The sequence below is a fragment of the Periplaneta americana genome, chromosome 16 (genome assembly GCF_040183065.1).
Source record: "Periplaneta americana isolate PAMFEO1 chromosome 16, P.americana_PAMFEO1_priV1, whole genome shotgun sequence".
Lineage (NCBI taxonomy): Eukaryota > Metazoa > Arthropoda > Insecta > Blattodea > Blattidae > Periplaneta > Periplaneta americana.
The window spans coordinates 157,808,675-157,832,406 of NC_091132.1; the positions used below are offsets into that span (position 1 = coordinate 157,808,675).

A 23,732-nucleotide genomic window follows, 5' to 3' on the forward strand; every position below is an offset into this window, starting at 1 on the left:
ATACACTCACCCTAGTACAAGACATAACTCACAAATACACATCATGCATAACGTGGCCCTCCGAAGTGGTATGCAACTTGAAAATGAGTCACAGTTCTGCCATCTTTCCACAGTATGCGGAACCCACATCACGCAAATGAAGCGGTCTCTCTCTCTCTCTCTCTCCCTCTCTGTTTTCGAGATAATTTCAGTAGTAGCTTACACGAATAAATTACGGGTAATTTATCTCGATAGTTCAAACACATTATATTTTGTAAATTATTTTAAGGAAGAATATTCAACAATGTTATGGTCTGGTGTTTAATGTTGCAGTTGAAAGACTACCAAGTAGAAGGTTCCCAGATCGAATCCCGGTGATTTCAATATGACAAGTAAAATTAAAATATATAAATACGTATTAATACTGGAGTGCAGCAATAGTAACAGAGAGTGAGAAGGAAGAGGGGAAAGAGAAAGAGAGGGGGTGGGAAAAGGAAATGAAACAGGAAGGAGACAAAAGTGTAAAATTATTTCTCTTCTCCGCCTTTCATTGCCGTAAGATACGAGTTAATGCATAACAGGCTTTTATGAAAAACGGCTAGATTCAAATGTAACAGTACGCCGTATTATGGTTAATAAATTAACATCAAAAGAAACATATGCAAAGCAGAAGAGTCATTACCGGCAGCCTGTATTTATTAGGCCTAGGTTAGAATTGTAATCACATTTCCCAAAAGAAATAACTGGCTGCAAATTGAGAATATTTCAAAGATTTCGTCGTTTCCACAGTAACAAACACGCGCATACCATTGTGAAATTAACGTTGGAAGAAGTGAACCATTCGACACGAGACAATCTGCCTTGCATTGCAGTAACATTTCAATACATATGTACGAAAATTAAACATAACATGAGCATATCTTGGTTTGTATAATAGTAACAGATCAATGAGCAATCACAATAATGGAAATGTTCCACACTCATATCATACATACCTGTGGTAATGAAGTCGACACTTATAATATTTCAGTTATCCAGCCTACAATGACGAAGGAAGCCGATGTATAATGGCGAACGTGCGCAAGCTACTACCGAAGTCTAGTATATACAGTCACGAAACTCAATACGTAGTAAATATGCATCCATAAATAGTTGCTAACCACTAGGATCGCTAATATCGCCTTGTTACAGACAAAGCGGCACAGTCTATTGTTCCTAGCACCCTCATAACTCAAGCTTCGTGACTGTATATACTAGAATGTGCCACTACGTGAAACAAATTAACATTTAACGATGAGAGAAAAGCTGTTATCTTGTATTTGAAAAGGTAATAAGTTGTAACACGAAACCGTGGACGTAGTCTAGAGATTAAACACAGGAGTCGCACTGATACGAAGCTACAGATAATCATGAACTATTTCTATCAAGTTAATATGGATTATGAATTCTCTGAACTTGGATGTAAACATCATAAATATACATACATACATATATATATATATATATATATATATATATATATATATATCCTTCTATGCTCGAGGGCGCGGGTTCGATTACGGCCCAGGTCGATGGCATTTAAGTGTGTTTAAATGCGACAGGCTCATGTCAGTAGAATTACTGGCACGTAAAAAGAACTCCTGCGGGACAAAATTCCAGGGCACCAGCGACGCTGAAATAACTTCTGCAGTTGTGAGCATCATTAAGTAAACCATAATATAAATTTTTAAAAGTGCTCTACATTATTTCTGACTGAAAAAATATAGATACCAATGTAAACATATCAAAACTAAAGACAAATATATAAAATAAATCTCTTATCTCTTATATGCCACATATTTACATGCACTACTCCCGATAAGAAGGATAAATTTGGGTTAGGAATAGTCTGTATACGTATCAGTCCGCTTTACGTATATATGAACAAGGGTATTAGTCAGAACCTAAATCAGAGGTAATCTTGTATATATGAATATAAAAAAGTATAGTCGGTACTTGTCTACTTCATTTCTAAGTCTCCTTGTCTATTTTCTAAATTCAAACTACGTTAAATAAATCCTAGAGGCCCCGGGTCTCGAAAAATAAACTAGGCCTATATAGTGACATGTTTGCTACTTATTCTTAGATAGTAATTTATTTTTTTTCGTTGTTGGTAACTCTATGGCATCTATTAGATGCTTTATGGTTGTGCTAACAGATGGAGTTACTTGTCAACAATGTGACGCTGAAAAGTGTGTTCAGGTTACTGCCCAGCGACAGTCCTGATGTATTTTATATTTTTATGATTGGTTAATTAATATTAACGCGGCACACTCACATTCATACAAATTTCCAGACTCTAGACACGCAGGTAATTTTTCTTCAAGAAAAATTCACCGGGAATCCAACCCGGGACCTCCGGATCTGCAAGCCAAAATGCTGGCCAACAGACCACGAAGGCAGTCCTTAGATATTATTACGAACAGTTTAATTATATTACCAGTACTCAAATTCGACGGCTTAATGTGAAACTAGCGTTACTGTAATAGATATTTTATTCACAACAAAATTCTTCACAAACAATACGCTTATTTCACATGAACTATACCAATATGTTTTGTAGCTACGAATTGTATTATATACAGAACTACTAAAATTCAGATTTTATTTTACAATTCATATAGATGACAAGGGTACAATAACAAAAAGAAAGAGCTTTGAATTTATTATTAGTTATTATGCTTCTTAAATATCAAACTAACATTTTTCTCTATAAGTTTAGATACACCCTATGTATTTGTTCTCATAGCGAGTCGCTAGATGGCATTGGTGAGCTGTCGCTAACCAAATGCGTGTTATTAATCATTACTTTCCACTAATGTAGTAGTATCCTATTTGCTATTACATACCATACAATAAATAAATAGGCCTACTTCGTTGCTAGGTAAACGTTGACTGGAGTTGAGCAAAAATTTCAAAGTCATTTGTTTTGCGGCATACCATATATCCTTTGGTATTCCTATAGTTTGACGTGTAACATAATCATTATGATGACTGTTACTTTTGTCAGTGTAAAATATCTGTCAGGCGGACATTATACATCCAAACCTGACATCAGCAGTGACGCTTGTCACATGGATGAGATGTTGCAATTCCAATACCACCAACATCAGTGCCAGGGAGTACCTCATGCGCTTCGAACACAGAAGATGATCTAAATTTGTGCCCGGACTTGCAAGATGGCAATCCACGCCCTCTGAGTCCGCTTAAATTAAAGAAATTGGTAAGCGACTTGGATCTCACAAAACTGAATGCCTTCTCCCCAGTGTGTGCGACTGCCTGATTTTTTACATTTTCAAATACCGAACATTTATTTCCAAATATAACACGATTGGCTCAGAAGAAATTGCCTACTGAAGGGTGCACTGGAAAGAAAGTTGAACCGGAGAGGAGTTCGGGGTAGAAGAAGATATCAGACGATAGCCGACATTAAGCTATATCGATTATATCAGGAAACAAAGAGGAAGACAGATGATAGGAGACTGGAGAATGCTGGGTTTACAGTGAAAGACCTGCCCTTGGGCAGAACACTAAATAAATGGATATCACAACTGAATGCATTTTCCATTGTGTGTAACAGTGAATTATTTTTACAAAACGATATTCTGAAAATTTCTTTCCCCTGTGTACATGAGCGCATTTTTTTAAACAACCAGATTGCGAAAATTTCTTTCCTCATAACATATCACAATTGAATACCTCCTTCCCTGTGTGTATAACTGCATGCTTTTTTTTTTTTTGAATATCAGATTGTGGGAAAATTGCTTTTCATACATATATCAACTCTACGTCTTATCCCCTAGTGCATGCTATTTAGAGTACCAGATTCCAACAATTTCTATCCACATATATTTCAACTTCTCCAATGTGTGTAACAGTGAATGCTTTTTTAGAATACCAGAAACCGAAAATTTATTTCCACATACACTAAAGTTTGTGGAAATTGAAACACCAAGAAGGATACGTGTGACTGAAATTAAATTGATACCAAAGATTAAGTACCTGATAATACACAAATCATTAGAATTACACAACTGTACCTGATCTGTGACCGTAAGATTTCAATATGGTGCGAAGCATCTAAGCGTCGTGAGATGGAATCAAAGAGGGTCTGGATATGTTCCTGGGGAATCGCCTTCCACGCAGTTTGTATGCAAGTCCACAAAGCTTCAAGAGTGGGTGCTGGAGGACCACAACGAACAAGTTGCCGACCAACTATATCGCAGACATGTTCCATTGGCGACATGTCTGGCGAACGTGCAGGCCAGAGAAGCAGTGATACCCGTCATTCTTCGAAAAAGGCATGCACAACCCTGCCACAAGTGGCCAGGCATTGTCCTGGTGAAATATGGCATGTGGAGTTGGCTGAAGGAGGGCTCTAAAACACCTCCCTAATGTAGTAGCTGCTGTTCAGATTGCCCTGAATACGTAGAAGGCGAGATCGCATATTGTATCCAATGGCGCACCAAACCATCACACTGGGCGTTTGTCCACTATGCCGCTCAACAATGCAGGATCTCAGATTGCGTTCACCACGGTAGCATCTAACACGTATGCGGCCATCATTGTAGGATAAGGTGAAGCGGGACTTGTTCGAAAACACTACATTATGCCACTCATCACGCCGGCGAAGGCGTTCACGTGGCCACTCCAGGCGGTTTCTGGACAATGGAAGCCGACGCAACGACATGCGAGCCACTAGTCCAGCCCTCAAAAGATGAAGACGAATCGTTGACGCACACAGGTCTATGTCCGTTGCAGTACTCCAAAGTCGAATCAACACTGTGGATAAAGCTGTACAGTCCGTGACGTTCATGCCGTTAACATGGCGGTCACAATACGTGGTCCAGACCCGCCCGTCTCTGCGTACGACCCCCTTCTATCCACTGGTTCCACACACGCATCACTGTCGCAGCAGTAAGAGCTGTACGAGCCGAAATGTCGCGGTATTACAAACCTGCTTCCTGGAAACCAACCATTCTGCCCAGTTCGGAATCACTCACGTGCTGATATTCCGCCCTTCCACGTCGACGAGGCATACCTGCAGCAGGTTTGACGTTTCCCCTTCGTTTCGAAGCCCTGCACTTACTGAACAAGGCATAACATTCCCATTGCTGGTGACACAAGAGACTTCGCTCTTGGGAAAATGTGTACGCCATCTCTCTGGTAACGTAATCAAATATTGGTAGTAGACAGTTCTACACATCTCCCGAGTTTGTAGTCGTTGGGACCTTTGTTTCTGGGTGTTAAACTTTTCACAAACAGTATTGTATATCATAATTGAATGACTTCTTCCCTGTGTGTACGACTGCTTTCTTTTGTAGACTATCAATTACGAAAATTTATTTCCATATATATCACAGCTGAAGTCTTATTCCCTGCTGCATGCTGTTTTAGAGTACAAGATTCCGAAATATTCTTTCCACAAATATCTCAGCTAAATGTCTACTCCCCAATGTGTAACAGTGCATGCTTTTTTAGATTAATAGATTTCGATAATTTATTTCCGAATATATCACAATGAATGCCTTCTCCTCCCTGTCTGTATCACTGCATGCTTTTTAGAGTACCAGATAGTGACAATTTCTATTCGTCTCTCCTGTGTGTAGGAAGGCGTGCGTGCTCTTTTAGAGTACCACATTCCGATAATTTCTCTCCACATGTATTTCAATTAAGTGCCTTCTCCCTTGTGTGTATAAATGCATGCTTTTTTAGACCACCAGATTTCGAAAATTTCTTTCCACATATACCACAACTGAATGCCTCCTTCCCTGTATGCACGAGTGCATGCTTTTTTAGTGGAACAATGTGCGAAAATGTTTTTCCACATATATCACACCTGAATGCTTTCTCCCATTTGTGCAAGAGTGAATGCTTTTTCAGATTACCAGATAGCGTAAATTTCTTTCCACATATATCACAACTAAATGCCTTCTCCCCTGTGTGTATCAATGCATGAGTTTTTAGATGACCAGATAGCGTAAATTTCTTTCCACATATAACACAACTGAATGCCTTCTCCCCTGTATGTACGAGTGCATGCCGTTTTAGATAACCAGAGAGCGAAAATTTCTTTCCACATATATCACAACTGAAGGCCTTCTCCCCTGTGTGTACGACAGCATGATTTTTTAGAGTACCAGATTGCGAAAATTCTTTTCCACATATATCACAACTGAATGTCCTTTTCCCTATGCGCATGCATGCATGATTTTTTAGTGTACAAGATTGCGAAAATTTCTTCTGGCATATATCACAACTGAATGCTCTCTCCCCTGTGTGTACGACTGCATGCCTTTTTACATTACCAAGTAATGTAAATTTCTTTCCACATATATCACAGCTGAATGACTTCTTCCCTGTGTGAACGAATGTGTGTGTTTTAAGGCTACTAGATACAGAAAATTTCTTTCCACAAATATCACAACAGAATGGCTTCTCGCCGGTGTGAACACGTGTATGAATTCTCAATAAACTAGATTCAGAAAATTTCTTTCCACATATATGACAACAGAATGCCTTCTGCCCTGTGTGTATGAGTGCATGCTTTTTTAAATTACTAGACTGTGAAAATTTCTTTCCACATACATCACAAATGAATGTCTTCTCTCCAGTGTGTACGGATGCATGCATTTTTAAATTACTAGATTGCGAAAATTTTTTTCCACATATACCACAACTGAATGCCTTCTTCCCTGTGTGTTTGCATGCGTGCTTATTTAGATTACTAGAATGCAAAAATGTTCTTCCACATTCGTCACAACTGAATCTTTTATCCCCTGTGTGTACGAGTACATGGGACCGTAGACCACCAGATTGCGAAAAATTCTTTCCACACATATCACAAGTAAATGCCTTCTTCCCTGTGTGTAGAAATGCATGAGTTTTAAGACTACAAGATTCAGAAAATTTCTTTCCACAAATATCACAACAGAATGGCTTGTCGCCTGTGTGAATACGTACGTGCTTTTTCAGACAACCCTTTCGAGAAAATTTCTTTCCACATGTATCACATCTGAATGCCTTCTCGCCTGTGTGTATAACTGCATGGTTCTTTAAATTACCGGGTTGCGAAAATTTCTTTCCACATATTACACAACTGAATGCCTTTTCCCCTGTGTGTACACGTGCATGAGTTTTAAGATGACAAGATTGATAAAATTTCTTTCCACAAATATCACAACAGAATAGCTTCTCCCTAGTGTTTAAGAGTGCGTCTTTCTTCAGTCTAGAAGACTGCGAATTTCTTTTCGCACGTTTATCACAATCAAATGGTTTCTCGCCTTTGTGCATGCGTGAATGTCTTTTCAAATCATTCGACTTTTTTCCACATAAATCAGATCGCAATGACTCCTCGCCTGTGTGTACACGTGCATGATTTTCGAGATGATCCAACTGCAAACAATCCTTACCACAAACATCGCAAATGAATGATCTATTGCGCGTGTGTAGAACAGAATGGTTTTTGAGCATTGCAGAGTCGAAAAACCACTTTCCGCAAACATCACATTTGACTGTCTTCTCACCTGTTTCCACGTACTCATCTTTAATACTGTCGCAGAAAGCTCGCAGTCCAATGCTGTGAACAAAATGTCCTCTTAGTTCAAGCAATGAAGACTAAACCAGAATAAAACACCAAAAATAAAACTGCATCTACGAAAAATATATTACATTTAGACATTATTTAATATTGCTAAAAATTATTTGATTATATACAACAATTGCATTCAAGTTAATTCTCATAAATAGTTTCTTAGTTATATATTTTAAGATTTTTTGTCAACAGCTATAGTTTCTGGTGACTGAGTCAGATGAAGGTGATAAATAATAATGCCAGTGAAATGACTACAGGGTCTAGCACCGGAAGTTACCCTGCATTTGCTCTTAATAAGTTGAGGGAAAACAGAGGAAAAGATCTCTACCACGTAATTTTCCCAACCAGGATATCATTGTCAGACATGCTAACAGTTACTCCCATACAAAATGCCTTCTAGATACAGCGAGAATTGATAACTATGGAACAAGTCCGCCTGGTTTCTAACCGGTTTGTAGTATCGACATAACATCCAACGTTAGATAACGTGATTACTTTAATCTAATATTAAATTTATGATTTATATTTTACATAGTATAGCTAGAGCGGTAAATTTAAAGATACAATGGAAGGTTATGATGTCATAGAGGACGCCACAAGATAGTTATAATAGTTACGTACAGCAAGGTTGTTTTTATAAATTGACGATTTCATTAAATATTTATGGAGTTAATGACATTAAGTTAAGCGTATATAATATTTCCTAATCACCATTTTTTATTCATTATGCACTTTGACTATTACTTCACGAGTAAAACCTGTAACTAAGCTTAAAATAGTTTCACTATTAGCTATTTCTGAAGTCATTGAATGAAGTCAACTTTATTAAGCACAATGTTCTATATAATTTAAAATTTACAGATCAGTGAATATAATGTAATATAGGTAGTTAATATATATAAAAGTTGAGTGTAATTGTGGATATGTAGATATGTAAAAACAGAGAAAACAAGAAAAAGAGAAAGGAGAAAAAAAAGAGAATAATTTTACTTAATTCTCGTATGGCAGTAGTAGTAACGTCATCTATGACATCATATCTTTCCATCGTATCTTTAAAATTACCACAAAAACGTATAGAAGGATCATAAATTTAATACTGAAGTTAAGTCAAATATAATATTACGATAAATTGAACTTAACTAATACAGTAATATCAACAGGATGCAATAATTTCTGACAAGTAGCCAATGAAACTCTGTAGATAATGAAATAAGTATTTCTTCTTTATTGCTCTATTTGTCTTCTTTATCGGCCATTGCAACTTACTTTCTGGATGGATGAACATCGTATAGCAATTATACGAAAGTGACTGACGAGGCAGTCATGTACAGTAGATAACCTGATATTTCAAACTTGTGATTTGCATATGATATCTGGAAGTGCTCTTTAACATATTTATATATTAAATCTTCCCATTTATTTTTTACTGTGGCTTTAATTTTGGACTCAGTTCTCAATTTCATTATTCACTGTATATTTCACTATAGTAGGGGTAACGGAACTTTGTGGCCTCACTGTATAATGACGCAAAACATAATCCGCCATGACGTGAAGATAGGTAGGTAGGTGGACGGACGGACGGACGGACGGACGGACAGACAGACAGACAGACAGACAGACAGATAGATAGATAGACAGATAGACAGACAGACAGACAGACAGACAGACAGACAGACAGACAGACAGACAGATAGATAGATAGATAGATAGATAGATAGATAGATAGATAGATAGATAGGCAGACAAACAGATAGATAGATCGATAGATAAATAGATAAGTAAATAAATAAATAAATGACTGAATGAATGAATAAATAAATAAATAAACAATGACGTAAAAATATTGAAACTTTAAAGTAAAGATACTGAGGGATTACATTATTCTGATCCACTTCTAGGGTTTGGAGACTGCAAATGGAAAATGAGAGTAAACTAAAATTAATATACTTACAAATTGCTTTCAATTTTATTCACACTGATGGATGCATGGGTGGATGGATGGATCGACGTATGGATAGGCGGAATGTTGGAGACATAGAAAACAAACATACACACAGACAGAAGGAGAGACAGAGAGCTACAAAGACAGACAGACAGACATAAAAATAATTTCAAGACAAAAATTGTTCTGGACCGGGTATCGATTCCAGGACGTTTGCCTTAGCGCACCAACGCTCTACCGAATGAGCTACTCAGGTGGATTCTATTGTATTGTATTTATTAAATTGCATGATATTCATACATTTCTTTACAGCTAGAATATGGAACAAGTCAAAAAAACTTAATACTATTATAGAGTCTGAATTTATAATCAGTCTAGATGAAATATATACAGAAGAGATTTACAATATTGTCTACTAGTACAACACAAAGTTTTAGTATCAATTACATGAAGCGTTATTGAATGTCATGAATTCACCTACAGAATAGAAGGCGTGAGAAATTAGGAACTTCTTTAATTTGGCCCTAAATATGTTTTGAGTTTATTTTTTACATCGACAGGGAGGCTATTAAAAATTATTACTGACATATAACCCACTCCTTTTTGATAGCATGATAGAGTTCACAATGGAGTATGAAAGTCATTTTTTGACGTGAATTATGCTATGAACTGTTGAATTAGTTACCAAGTTTTCACGATTACATAAGAGGAAGATTGTTAATGAAAAGAATTGACAAGCCATGGGCATTATTTGTAGTTTTTTTTAAATAGTTCTACAAGATTCCCTAGATATGGCACCTACTATTATTCTAATTACTCTTTTTTTTTAATAGGAATATACTGTTACTATCCGTGGAATTTCTCCAGAATATTATTCCAAAACTCATTACCGACTGGAAGTATGCAAAGTTAATTGTTTTTGAGGTATTGATATTTACTATCTTTTGCATAAATCTAATAGCAAAACATGCTGAATTTAGTTTGGGGATAATTTCTTTAATTGACAAGACACCAGAAACTCAACTCTGAGTGCACACAAACTGTGTAACTTGAATTGTGGTTTTTTCCTGTTAACGTACCTACAGATCGATACCCGGCAACGAAACAATTTTTAACTTCAAATTATTCAAGTCTACTTCACAGGGTGCTATACCTGAATGCCAGATTCGCAGATATAAAGGCAGACAAACACATAAAGAAACATACAGACACATTTACAGGCAGACATGGCGGTTCAGAATACTGAGTCGTTCATTTGTACAAAAATCATGTTGATTTTAAGTAGTACATATTTATATCCTTCGACGTTATAGCTAAAATAAAGCAGTCAAACCAACAACGAAGTAAAGATTCACACACTTCACTCACCCCTCATTAACGACTTCATTCTCTTCTGTCGTTACTTCCAGTTTGACCTCCTCCTCCACTCGGTCTAACTCATGTGCCTCCTCCTGCAAGACATTTTGTAAAACGAAGCTATAGGACAATAGCAGTTCAAGAATCAATGCACAACAGTTTATATGCTGTAGACTTCATTTTAAATCCTACTTATTTCAGTAAAAAGTTCAAACATTCTAGGTGAAAAATTCAAACGAATTCAACAAATTAAAAGAGAAAATAATCTGCATTTTCTAAGAAACATCCCGTTTTAAATAAGAATTCCATAAACAAGAAGTAAATTTTAAGAGAAAATAAAAATGACACTCGAAAAATGTGATGGAAGGTCATATGTCAGTAGGATTCAGGAAGACGCAGTTAACAAGTAATCAAACTGTTGTGGTAAAATTGGTAACGCAAAGTTTTTGGTAGTAAAGTTCGAAACTATTTCAGTTATCTCAGGATTTATAGAAAGCATACAACTAAGTTAAACAAATGAAGGTTTGTAAAACTCTAAGAGAGTTTGAAAATGTAGGGAAAATAATTCAGAACGTGTAAGGAACAATGGAAGAAATATCTCATGTGTGAATATTCACGGTGATTCTTCCACGTACTGTCATGTTATATATAAATCCCACAACGTAGCTGCCCTTCAGTAAGGGTTGCCAAAAGTCAAATAAAAATAAAAATAAACATTTGTGTTTTGATTATGATTTTCAAATCGAAGCAACCCTTGGGAAATTACGTTTATTCAATAATTATTAGTAATCAGATAGAATATAAGGAAATTTAGGTATACAGGTGATTACGTGAAGTCTGAACGGAATATTATATTACGTCTACAGCAATAATTTTCAAAATTTTCAAAGGAATTCCAAAAGACTTAAAACATTTAGCTGAGAATTTTGGAATTGTTCCCCTTACTCCAAACAATAATTCGAACACTTTAATCTGTCCTTGTATATAATAATAGTATTCAGTTGTAGGGTCATAGATGATCTTCTTTTCTTCATGTACTCATAGGGGTTGTTCAACTGTAGTTTCAAAGCGCACAGTGGGACCGATGATATTTGCTCTGTCATTTCCTCTATCAATAGCAATGGTTTCAACTCGCCGAGAACTTCGATTTTTTGCAAGGCAGTGGACTTCTTGGTGAACCTCGTAGAAGGAAGGAAGAGTTTTAGCAATAAGTTCTCGTATTGCATGGCGTCTAGTATTCCGGATGAAAGTTCTATGTTGGCAGAATCCCAAGATGTGGAATGTCAGCACTGGGAGCCATCCTGAGACCGACCTGGCATGGGACGCACGTTTGATACTTGTCCTATCATTTTAATTGCCTCCTTCCACTCGGATACAGAAAGACCACCCCTTATTTTTATCCAACGGTTAGCTGGCATGTATTCCTGAAATAATGGCACACCTCTGCCTTTTTGCTTGAATGTGCACCAGTTTTTATATTCCTCATCTCTTAATATAATTCTCAGCGTTGTACCAGTTATTTTTTTAGTCTCTGCAAGCAATTGTTCTCTCTTTATGCCCAATTTATTAAGACAGTTATTAGCCTCGGCTTCTGGATTTCTTGATGCGTTAACATGACAGTTATTCATATGAATTGTATAATTTTGTATAGCTTAACGAAAATAAGTTTGTAAATTGAACTAATTTAATTGAATATGTTTGTATAGTTTGGTTGATGAGTTGTATATGCTTTCAAAATGATTACTAGTCTGTGTAGCTCTACTGATTAATTGTACATAGGCCTACTGTAAATTGAATGGTAGTCTGTATAGCTCAATTGATGAATTGTATATGCTGTAAATTGTATAGTAATCTGTATAGCTCAGCTGATGAATTGTTTATGATTATACAGTAAATTGAATTAATCTACTTGATATTAATTGCATAAATTTGTATAGCTTAATGAAAGTATGCTACTTTGTATTGTATATATTTATATAGTTTTGGCCGATGAATTGTATATGCTTAAAATTGAATGGTAATCTATATAGCTGTATTGATAAAATGTTTGTGTTTGTAATTTGAAGTAGTCTGCAAGATATGTATGATCAATTTCTGTATATCACAACTGGTTAAATTATTTATGCCTTAAATTTAATTAACTTATTTGTTTTCTACTATTAATATAGCTCAACTGATAAATGATCGTTTGCGTTTGTAAATTTAATAATCTGATTGGCTATGTAGTGTATACTTTTAGTAGAGCCATCGATGTAGCTCAGTCGGCAGACTCGCTGGGCTGCTGATCCAGAGCTGCGTTCGGGCTTGGGTTGGATCCCCCTTTGGCCTTTGGTTTGTTCTGAGGATTTCCACAGCCGTGGGACTGAAGCCGGATGGTCTATGGCGAGTCCTTGGCATCAACCCCTTTGATTTGACTACCTGGTTGGATTTTTCCGAGGTTTTCCAAAACCAAAAGACAAATGTCAGGTAATATTTTGGCGAATCCTCGGACCTCACCTCATCTCACTATATCTCGCCAAAATATTGTAAAAAATTGCACAAAATTATAAAAATTGTAGAAAATTAATAAATTGTAAAACTATAAAAATTTGTAAAAATTGTAATTGTAATATTCTAAAATATATGACTTGTTCCACATCTTAAAGCTTCATTGCTCATATAAGAACTATGGAATAAAATGAATGAATGAAAAATGAATGAATTAATTGTTTGCAATGTAAGGTACTTCTTATACCGTTGAATTTAACCTTCCTTCCCTTATGGCCTCTTGAATTTTTACTTTTCCCGAGTCTGGTTTGATATTATTGTTCCCAATCCAGTCTCTTGATTTATGTCAGGAGTTTGGACTCGATAACATGATAAAAAGATCCTCCCCATGTCACAGTCAGTGTGAGGTGGCTGCTGAAAAGTGGAAAAGGATGGCAACAGAACTCTAAAGATGTCTTTGTAAATTGTGACGTTCGAACGTATTTACCAGCAATTTATCCACAGAAATAGACAATAATAATGTACATTTTAGCTGCCGAAAGATGAATTACAAATAATATATAATTAACGGTATTTCCTACACCAGGCACAAAATAACTGGCACATACCGCCAGAGTAATTGAGATTGACCCCACTCTATACTGCACTGATTATTAAATCACCGTGAACTCTGATATAAATTATGAGCGGTGATTAAAAATTCAAAATACGTATGATTTACTGACCATTCAGCATCGCAGTCTCTACCAGAAAAACTGGGTGAGGAAAATTCACAAAGGATAGCAGGATGAAGAAATGGACAGCATCAGAGCAACAATCGTACTCCCTGGTCGTCTGAGTGTAGCAGCCACATCAGCCAGTATATAACACAGTGTGAACTACAGACCAACACACTTCGTAAACAGCACTCACCTCAGCTTCACTCTTCATGATGGGAAAATCAATTGGCACAGGAGTATCATCAAATGTTACGTCAGATTTCAGATCATCTGTCTTTAGTTCAGTCATGTGTAAGTCTAATACATTTTTTTCCTGCAACATAGAATTAATAACAATTATTTAATAAATCATAATTATGTAGCTGTTCACGAAACGCCTGTGACTATTTTTATGTCTCCCCAATCCATTATTAAATTCTGTCACGGTATGTTTGGATATTTAATATTGTAATCCGACAGAATGAAAATTCAATGATACAGTCCCCCACTACACTAGTGTTTAAGTGAGGAAACTTAAAAAAACAAAGAAATACAGGAAAAAGAAAACCCAAAATTACAATATCTCCCTTTATTATAATTTTCTCCTAAATTAAATTAGCAGCAAACTTTCAACAATATGTAACAAGAATATCCCCTTTTATTATAATCTTTCTTTCAAATAGAATTAACAGCAAACTTCCAACAATAAGTAACAAGAATATCTCCCAGTATAATAATCTTTCTCTTAAATAGAATTAACAGCAAATTTCCAACAATAAGTAACAAGAATAACTCCCAGTACCATAATCTTTCTCTTAAATAGAATTATCAGCAAACTTCCAAAAATAAGTAACAAGAATTTCTCACAGTATTATAATCTTTCTCTTAAATAGAATTAACAGCAAACTTCAACAATAAGTAACAAGAATATCTCCCAGTATTATAATTTTTCTCTTATTTAGAATCAACAGCAAACTTCCAATAAGTAACAAGAATATCTCCCAGTATTATAATCTTTCTCTTAAATAGAATTAACAGCAAACTTCCAACAATAAGTAACAAGAATACCTCCCAGTATTATAATCTTTCTTTCAAGTAGAATTAACAGCAAACTTCCAACAATAAGTAACAAGAATATCTCCCTTTAATATAATTTTCTCTTAAATTAAATTAGCAGCAAACTTTCAACAATAAGTAACAAGAATATCCCCTTTTATTATAATCTTTCTTTCAAATAGAATTAACAGCAAACTTCCAACAATAAGTAACAAGAATATCTCCCTTTAATATAATTTTCTCTTAAATTAAATTAGCAGCAAACTTTCAACAATAAGTAACAAGAATATCCCCTTTTATTATAATCTTTCTTTCAAATAGAATTAACAGCAAACATCCAACAATAAGTAACAAGAATATCTCCCTTTAATATAATTTTCTCTTAAATTAAATTAGCAGCAAACTTTCAACAATAAGTAACAAGAATATCCCCTTGTATTATAATCTTTCTTTCAAATAGAATTAACAGCAAACTTCCAACAATAAGTAACAAGAATATCTCCCAGTATTATTATCGTTCTCTTAAATAGAATTAACATCAAACTTCCAACAATAAGTAACAAGAATATCTCCCAGTATTATAATCTTTCTTTCAAGTAGAATTAACAGCAAACTTCCAACAATAAGTAACAAGAATATCTTCCAGCATTATAATCTTTCCCTTAAATAGAAACAAGAGCAAACTTGCAAAAATAAATAAAAAGATTATCTTATTCAGCAACAGCTCCTTTTACGTAACTGTTAAAATCTCTCGACCTACAACATAACCCATCTCACAATGGCAATCTCCAAGTTACCGGTGTATACTCATAACATACCAGAGGTCAAGCTTCGGTTGGTTGATCTCTCCTAGTCAGTTGATTCTACCCTCTTAACGACTCACATGAGACCAACTCTCCAACTGGCGCCACGTTCCGACTGTCCTTCCCACGACAATCCCCCTTCCCTCGAGCATTCATTAAGGAGGTCGAAGGAGATCGACGCATGCGCACCGAAATACGAGGGGGATCCAGGAAATAACGACCGTTCGCGCATACCCGCCGCGCAGCTGACTCCCCTTCCTTGTTTGAAGGTCAACTGGCTTCCTTAACATGTATTCTCATAATGTTGTGAGTACTGGTTGCAACAAGTCGCCATTGTGCATTTTGTGTTACTTCAAAATGAACGACGTGATTGATAATCCCGCCGACTGTGAGGTGAGGAGCATGATTCGATTTTTGAATGCCCGACATTTGAAACCTGCAGAAATTTACCGGCAATTGAAAGAAGTGTGTGGTGATACTGTAATGAATGAAAGAAATGTGAGAAAATGGTGCGAAATGTTCAACAATGGGCGAACAAATGTCCACGATAAAACTCGACCCGGACGCCCATCACTCATCACAGAAAACCTGAAGACTAAAGTGAACGACAGAATCTTGCAAGACAGGCGCACATCACTCGACGAATTGCATATTGCCTTTCCTGACATTTCTCGTTCTTTGCTTGGTGAAATTGTGTCGCAACATCTTGGCTACCACAAAATCTGTGCACGATGGGTTCCACGACAACTGAGTGACCAACACAAAACTCAGAGAATGGCCTCAGCATTGACATTCTTGATGCGATATCACACAGATGGAGACGCCTTTCTTGATCAAATTGTGACTGGTGATGAGACCTGGGTGTCTCACAACACCCCAGAGACCAAGCGGCAATCATGTCAGTGGCATCATCCCTCATCACCCAAGTAACAGAGAAAATTCAAACAGACTCTCTCAACACAAAAAGTCATGGCTACTGTCTTTTGGGATCGCAAAGGTGTTCTTTTGCTGGATTTCATGCCAAAAGGCACTACAATCAATGCAAATCGTTATTGTGAGACTTTACGAAAACTACGGCGAGCCATTCAAAACAAGAGGCGAGGAATGCTTTCGAGAGGAGTTGTGCTTCTTCACGACAACGCCCGCCCGCACACTGCTGCTTCAACTCGAGAATTGCTGGATCAATTCGGTTGGGAAATCTTTGATCATCCGCCCTATAGTCCAAACCTTGCTCCTAGCGATTTTCACCTTTTCACTAAGCTGAAAGACTTTCTGGGTTGTACACGTTTTGGAAGTGATGAAGAGTTGAAGAAGACAGTGAACACCTTGCTTAATGAACTGGCGGCAGAGGAGTATAACACGGGAATTCTAAAGCTAGTGAACAGATACACGACAAATGTTTAAATGTAAGTGGTGATTATGTAGAGAAATAAACAGACTTTGTTTTTTCAAATAAATAATTTTTTTTTAATTATTACAACAAAACGGTCGTTATTTCCTGGATCCCCCTCGTAGTTAAAGATTGATATGCTGGAAACCGTTTTATAAAGATATATGTAGAGGAAAGATAGCGGAATTTTCATTCTGTCGGATTGCAATATTAAAGATCCAAACATACCGTGACAATTCTGATGTCAATGAATGCACGTAAACACACTCCAGAGTCAGTAGTCATATAATTTGTATGAAAGGCCTCGTCTAGAATGATTTTATTGTTCATAATCTTGTGCATTGGTTTACAGAAGGTGTTGGTGCGGAATACAGGAATAATACTTTGTCCCCAAGTAACAGTCCCCCATCTGTGGAGTAACGGTCAGCGCGTCTGGCCGTGAAACCAGGTGGCCCGGGTTCGAATCCCGGTCGGGGCAAGTTACCTGGTTGAGGTTTTTTCCGGGGTTTTCCCTCAACCCAATACGAGCAATTGCTGGGTAACTTTCGGTGCTGGTGCACAAAGACCCATTTTGATTGTACTGCTATGTTCACCCATTTTGATTTGGCGAGTTTGTGTGTCATACTCTTGCTTTGTGTTTTAGTCTAAGCGTGCATTTTTACTTTGTCAGATGTGTTTGTGTTGCGTTTTCCACAAATAACATATAAACATATAAACAACATATAAATTCAATCAAGAAGGCATAATAGTACACGTGTCCAGTAGTTAAGTCGCTATTTTGAAGATTTTTAAGCAAAAAAATTTTAGTTTAGCACATGCTTGTTTGTTTTGTCAAGTCTGTTACCTGTCAGATCTGTTACTCCATGTCATGTCTGTTACATCATTCAAAACAGTGCTGTAAAGCAAGGTGGTTGATTACTATGGCAGAGACATTGCTCTATATTAATACATGCAGAATATTCACTAAATAGTGCTTTAATTTTGACGTTCTCAATCGTCCATTTGTTATACAAAATTTTGCAAATGACCCACATATAAAGGCATCCGTTTACCTCTGACAAAGCCTTATTCTGTTCCATGTTATATTTATCATCATGTGGAAGTAAGCCAAAACGACCTTCTTCAGGCTCCATCTTGATCACATCCATCACAACTGAAAGAAGAGGTTATGTAACTGACAATGATTATGGCAACTGAACTGCTGACAAACACTTGTTACAAGTTACAACGGTCAAATTTGAATCGCACTTCCTCGTACACATTTTCACAAAAGAGCTTTTCTATAAAATGAATAAGATAACTCGTACACTAGATAACTAGAATCCACACCTGTGGAGTAATGGTTAGCGCGTCTGGCCGCGAAACCAGGTGGCCCGGGTTCGATTCTCGTTTGGGGAAAGTTACCTGGTTCAGGTTTTCTCCGGGGTTTTCCCTCAACCCAATATGTGCAAATGCTGGGTAACATTCGGTGCTGGACCTTCATCTCATTCAGACGTTGAATAACCTAAGATGTTGATAAAGCATCGTAAAATAACCTACTAAAATAAATAGATGTCATCAATGATAGGGAAACGGAGGCAGACCTAGTAAAAATAATTGTAACTGCTATATTTGCAGAATCTCTCATGCAGAGACTAGCATACGCAAATTGTTACATAAATATGCACATTTCATCTATTTAGTATAAATACGAGGATAGGCTAACCAACAGTAGATAACAGTAAGAATCACACTGTAAGCCTACTTTCTCAGTCATCAGAGATGTTGATATTTATCCATTTGTATTGTATTTAGCTCCAGGAGAAAATTGTTTTGAAAATACTTGCTATTATAATTCTACCACTGTTCAGTTCTCGTGACATGTTAGTTCAATGTGGAGAAAACATTATCAGCAGTGTACTGTAAGTGCAACACTTAGATATCACAAGTTTATGACTAGGCTATTTGAAAGACAACCATCACAAATGAACTGAGATCCAAAATAGTGAATGAGTCAGTGCACGTTAGGTTACCGATTATCGTGTGTTTATTTATAACTTATACACTAATATTTTTATTATATCTTAAATGTAGAAAACTGCAACCTACGGTACCTCTTCAAAAATTTAACACTTCAACCAACGAGTTAGATACTATAGAGAGGCTAAAGACATCTGAAAGTTGAAGACAATTGAACATTGGTCCGCCATATTTTGGTTAGTCAAAACAAAGGGGCGTGGCTCGGATGTTGTAGGAAATGACTGTGATGAAGTTAGTATTATTGAGAATTGAGTTACATATTAAGACTATGTTAATAAGTAAAAAGTAAAATACACACAAAACTTTACGTTTTATAACAGCTGTAGGCCTATGTTTTATTAGTTTCACTAAATATAGCCCAGATATTAAATGACAAGCTATACTCAATGCAACCAAAGCAAAGCACTTAAAGACGGATGAATGTATTCGGCAGAAGAAAAATAAATATTTTTTTTTTTTTGGCTTCGTCACATATTTAATTACCTTACAGCTAATCTAACCTAATATGAAATCATGTAATTCAGTGCTCACCAGGTGATTTCAAGAGAGACGACGTATGTAATTAATAGGAGTAAAATATGGAAAGGTAGTGGCGAAAATTAAAAAAAAATCCAATAATTAAGTTATTGAGGAAAATTCATTTGAAATTGGAATTAACACAGAGAACTTTTGAAAGCTGCAATTATTAAAACTACAAATAACCTCTTAGCATGCAACATAATAATTAAAGAATGACACTAATAGAAAGTTACTCATGATCATAACTCGCCACATTTATTGAAACGGTAAGATACTTACGATTAGCATTGTTATCAGAAACAACAGGAACCACAGCTAGCTACACTTCTTTTCGCGTGATGGAGACATCATGTAGTCTAATATAATTTGAAACAAATATTGTCGCGTGATGGAGACATCGTGTAGTCTCATATAATTTGAAACAAATATTGTCGCGTGATGGAGACATAGTGTAGTCTAATATAATTTGAAACAAATATTGATATCACAGGTGTCTCGCAACTAAGCAGAGGTTTTTGCAGAATAAAACTGTTCTTACATTATTTTGAACAATAATGAGAAATTGTGTGTGATGCAAGTGCTAACTTTCTTCTTTATTAACAAAAAGAGCCCTACGCATTAATAAAAAGAAAATTGGAGTAGGCCCTATAAACACAATAAATACTAAACTCTTGATGGTACAAACTTATTAATACAGATATTTCGCTTGCTCAGTCCGTCTTATCTTATAATTCTCTGGGGCAATGGTACCTGTATTGAGAGGGTTTAATGATCCAGCAACGAATATTATTATTTACGGTACATTTCATTTAAATCCGAGGGAATGAGACATTTTTGGAAATTAATTATTACTCTTTCGTTTATAAATCAGCTTTTTACAAAATCTATAGCGAAATGTTTAAATTAAATATTGATGTATCCGAAAAATATAATTTATTTTATTTTACCTGGCAGACTTAAGGCCTGCTCTTCCACTGACCCAAGTCTAGAATTAATAAAAATAAATATAATAATAATAATAATAATAATAATAATAATAATAATAATAATAATGATAATAATAATAATTATAATAATAATAATAATAATAGTAATAATAATAATAATAATATGTTGTGAAATATTATTACTAAAAGTGTATCATACAAGAATATGCAATAAAGTATTCATTCGAAACTACGGGACACATTATTCGAAGAGGCAGTGTACCTTTGATAAGCACTCCTTGCGGAGGCTGGTGGTACTGTAGACCACTATGTTTTGTAGGGAACCATCCATAGTACTGTTGGCCTCCGCAGGGCGCTCTTATCAGAGGTCTTTAGCCTCTCTATAGTATCTAACTCGTTGGTAATTTCTCACTTATCAGGGATGCTAAAATCTGCGCTGTTTGTACTGGATTTTCCGTTCATGGATTACAGTATAATTTCCTTTTGCTTTTTTTTTTTTTTTTTCCTTTTTTTTTTTTTTTTTTTTTTTTTAATTCTCGCCAATCTAATTCTATCACTGTTTAATTCTCGTGTCATGCTCCTCCTTACAAAGGGAAAATAATGTGCAGCATTGTAACACATACATATTACACTTATAGCAACGTCGAAGATGCGAAATAGTCCGTGCCCTAGTAAACTGTAAAAAAAAAAAGTCAATACAGAGTACCGGTATCCATCAGCCAATGAACGAATAATGCACACTTTTATCACTGTCAATGTGGCGCTATAAACCAATTTTCAATACTTTTATCACATCCACAGCACATTTCAATTCTTATTATACAGGGTGTTTCAAAAATACGGGGCATAATTTCAGGTATGTATTTCCCACATGTAGACAATCAAAACAGTTCATTACAACATGTGTCCGGAAATGCTTCATTTCCGAGTTATGGCCTTCACTACATTGAAATTCACTGGAACGCTTTTCCTTCCGCAGGTCGTTGTCATTACAGAAGATGTTCAAAATGTCCACCTCCTGCTTGAATACAGACCTCACATCGATGTCTCATTGACATGCGAACACGATCCCAAACTCTAGGAGTATTGCGTATGTCCTCAGAACATGCCACAATTCGATTCCGAAGGGATTCCAAAGCAGGCACCGGAGACGAATAAACCAATGATTTTAAATGGCCCCACAAGTAGAAATCGAGAGGTTTCAGATCAGGTGAGCGTGGAGGCCAAGCAACTGGGCCACCTATACCTATCCATCGATCAGGAAACCTTCGATCCAAGTACGCCTACACAACACTGAATGTAACCTTCGCCTCGGAATGAACTGTCAGAGTGCCCTCTTAATGTCTCCTTTGACGGCAACGACCTGCGGAAAGAAAAACGTTCCGGTGAATTTCAATGTTGTGAAGGCCACAACTCGGAAATAAAGCATTTCCGGACACATGTTGCAATGGACTATTTTGATTGTCTACATGTGGGAAATACATACCTGAAATTATGCCCCGTATTTTTTAAACATCCTGTATATATGTAATTTATTACTCCGTTACAAATTGTAATATATCACAAAATATATACTGGACGAACTAAATGTAATTATTATGAAAGTCGTCATAATATTTCCTTCCTCGAATTGTGATCCACTTACACTAGATGATACTGACACGAGAAGCAGAGCCAGCAATACAAGCAAACGAAATTATACTAAATGTGAGCAATGTTACTACAGGTGCATAGTATTATGTGACAGGTTAGGTTATGTTAGATTAGGTGTGTATTGTGTGACATGTTAGGTTAGATCCAATGTGTAGCATTATGAGAGAGTTTAGGTTAGGTTTGATTAGGTGTGTATTATTATTATGTTGGCGACACTGAAAGCCACTGTTACATTAAAGAAATATGGCCATATTCTTCATTCACTCGCGACAATTTTCGTATGTAAGGTACGCATTTAGGGCGCATTTGGTGGGCTTACAGCTATCCCAGTGATCCCATTAAATTCTATTGATCAGTACTATAAATCCAAGGCATTTTCAAGGTATTCTATCAAGTTCCTATAGTGTCTGGGACATAAGTAATATTCACCAAAAAATCAATGTAAATATCAGCTGAAACATCGTATGATATTTTGTTTAACCAACAGTCCTTAGTCAGGTTAGAATATCATAAATGACATATATAAGACATCAGTCATGAGGTAACTAAGCAAGGAGATAATGTAGTAAAGTGGCGAGTTCTTTTCCCCCTTATTTAATATTATAATTTCTCAAACAAGAACGTGCCACGAAACAGTGGTAATAGTAAAACAGATATATTGAAAACAAAACGACGCTTATATTGTAGTCTGAAGTTTATGTTGTGTTATATACATGGGAGATAAAATTTTGCAACTTACCTCGTCCACAATTGTAATCCTACAAAACAAATACGTGCGGAATTGCGTAAGTATGTATCCACGACTTTCATGAAAGAAGATTGTTGCTTCTGCTTGGACATCTGGATCGAAAGAAATCAAAGCTGCCGTGAATGTAGCGACTAAACACCAAAGTCGCCAACTGGACGAAAAATTCCGTCAAAATTGATTGAATTTCAATGTAGCGAAAGAGAAAAGGCTTGGACGGGTGACGGATTTTCTGGCGGAAGTTACGGTTTACATTGTATTTTGACGTGTTTTAGCTGCTGTCATTTTTAATTCTTTAATGTTTGGAGAGAACGTAGACCAACCTAGCTTATCAACTGTAGAAACAGAGGCAGATCATATGTTTGAATTATTATTTTAACCAAGATTAGTAGGGAAGTTGCGTCGTTAATATTGGTTTTTATTTGCCTATATATTGGGTATCTTATTTATTTAATTTTGACGGATTTCTAGATGTTTGATTGACTGGGATACATTTTGTGTATGG

General features: G+C 36.1%; 2 protein-coding genes across 2 annotated transcripts in view; both read right to left on the reverse strand.

Annotated features, from left to right (window-relative positions):
- The window catches only part of LOC138691564 (zinc finger protein 678-like), a 225,026-nt gene that overhangs the window by 80,228 nt on the left and 121,066 nt on the right, over positions 1-23,732 (reverse strand). The window lies entirely within an intron of this gene.
- On the reverse strand, positions 1,571-23,320 carry LOC138691548 (zinc finger protein 665-like). The gene is made up of 5 exons (XM_069813600.1): positions 23,222-23,320; positions 18,397-18,497; positions 14,310-14,429; positions 10,923-11,005; positions 1,571-7,597 (listed from the first exon to the last, which is right to left on the reverse strand). The coding sequence occupies exons 2-5, from the start codon at positions 18,490-18,492 to the stop codon at positions 5,686-5,688; spliced, it is 2,211 nt and encodes a 736-aa protein (XP_069669701.1). The 5' UTR covers positions 18,493-18,497; positions 23,222-23,320; the 3' UTR covers positions 1,571-5,685.

Excerpts from the sequence above, each read along its gene's own strand:
- LOC138691548 (XM_069813600.1), bottom strand. The coding sequence starts at position 18,492 with ATGGATGTGATCAAGATGGAGCCTGAAGAAGGTCGTTTTGGCTTACTT. Across the intron at positions 14,430-18,396 it reads AGAATAAGGCTTTGTCAGAG|GAAAAAAATGTATTAGACTT; the intron begins GTAAACGGATGC and ends TCTATGTTGCAG. Across the intron at positions 7,598-10,922 it reads AATGAAGTCGTTAATGAGGG|CATTGGACTGCGAGCTTTCT; the intron begins GTGAGTGAAGTG and ends TTTTGTTCACAG.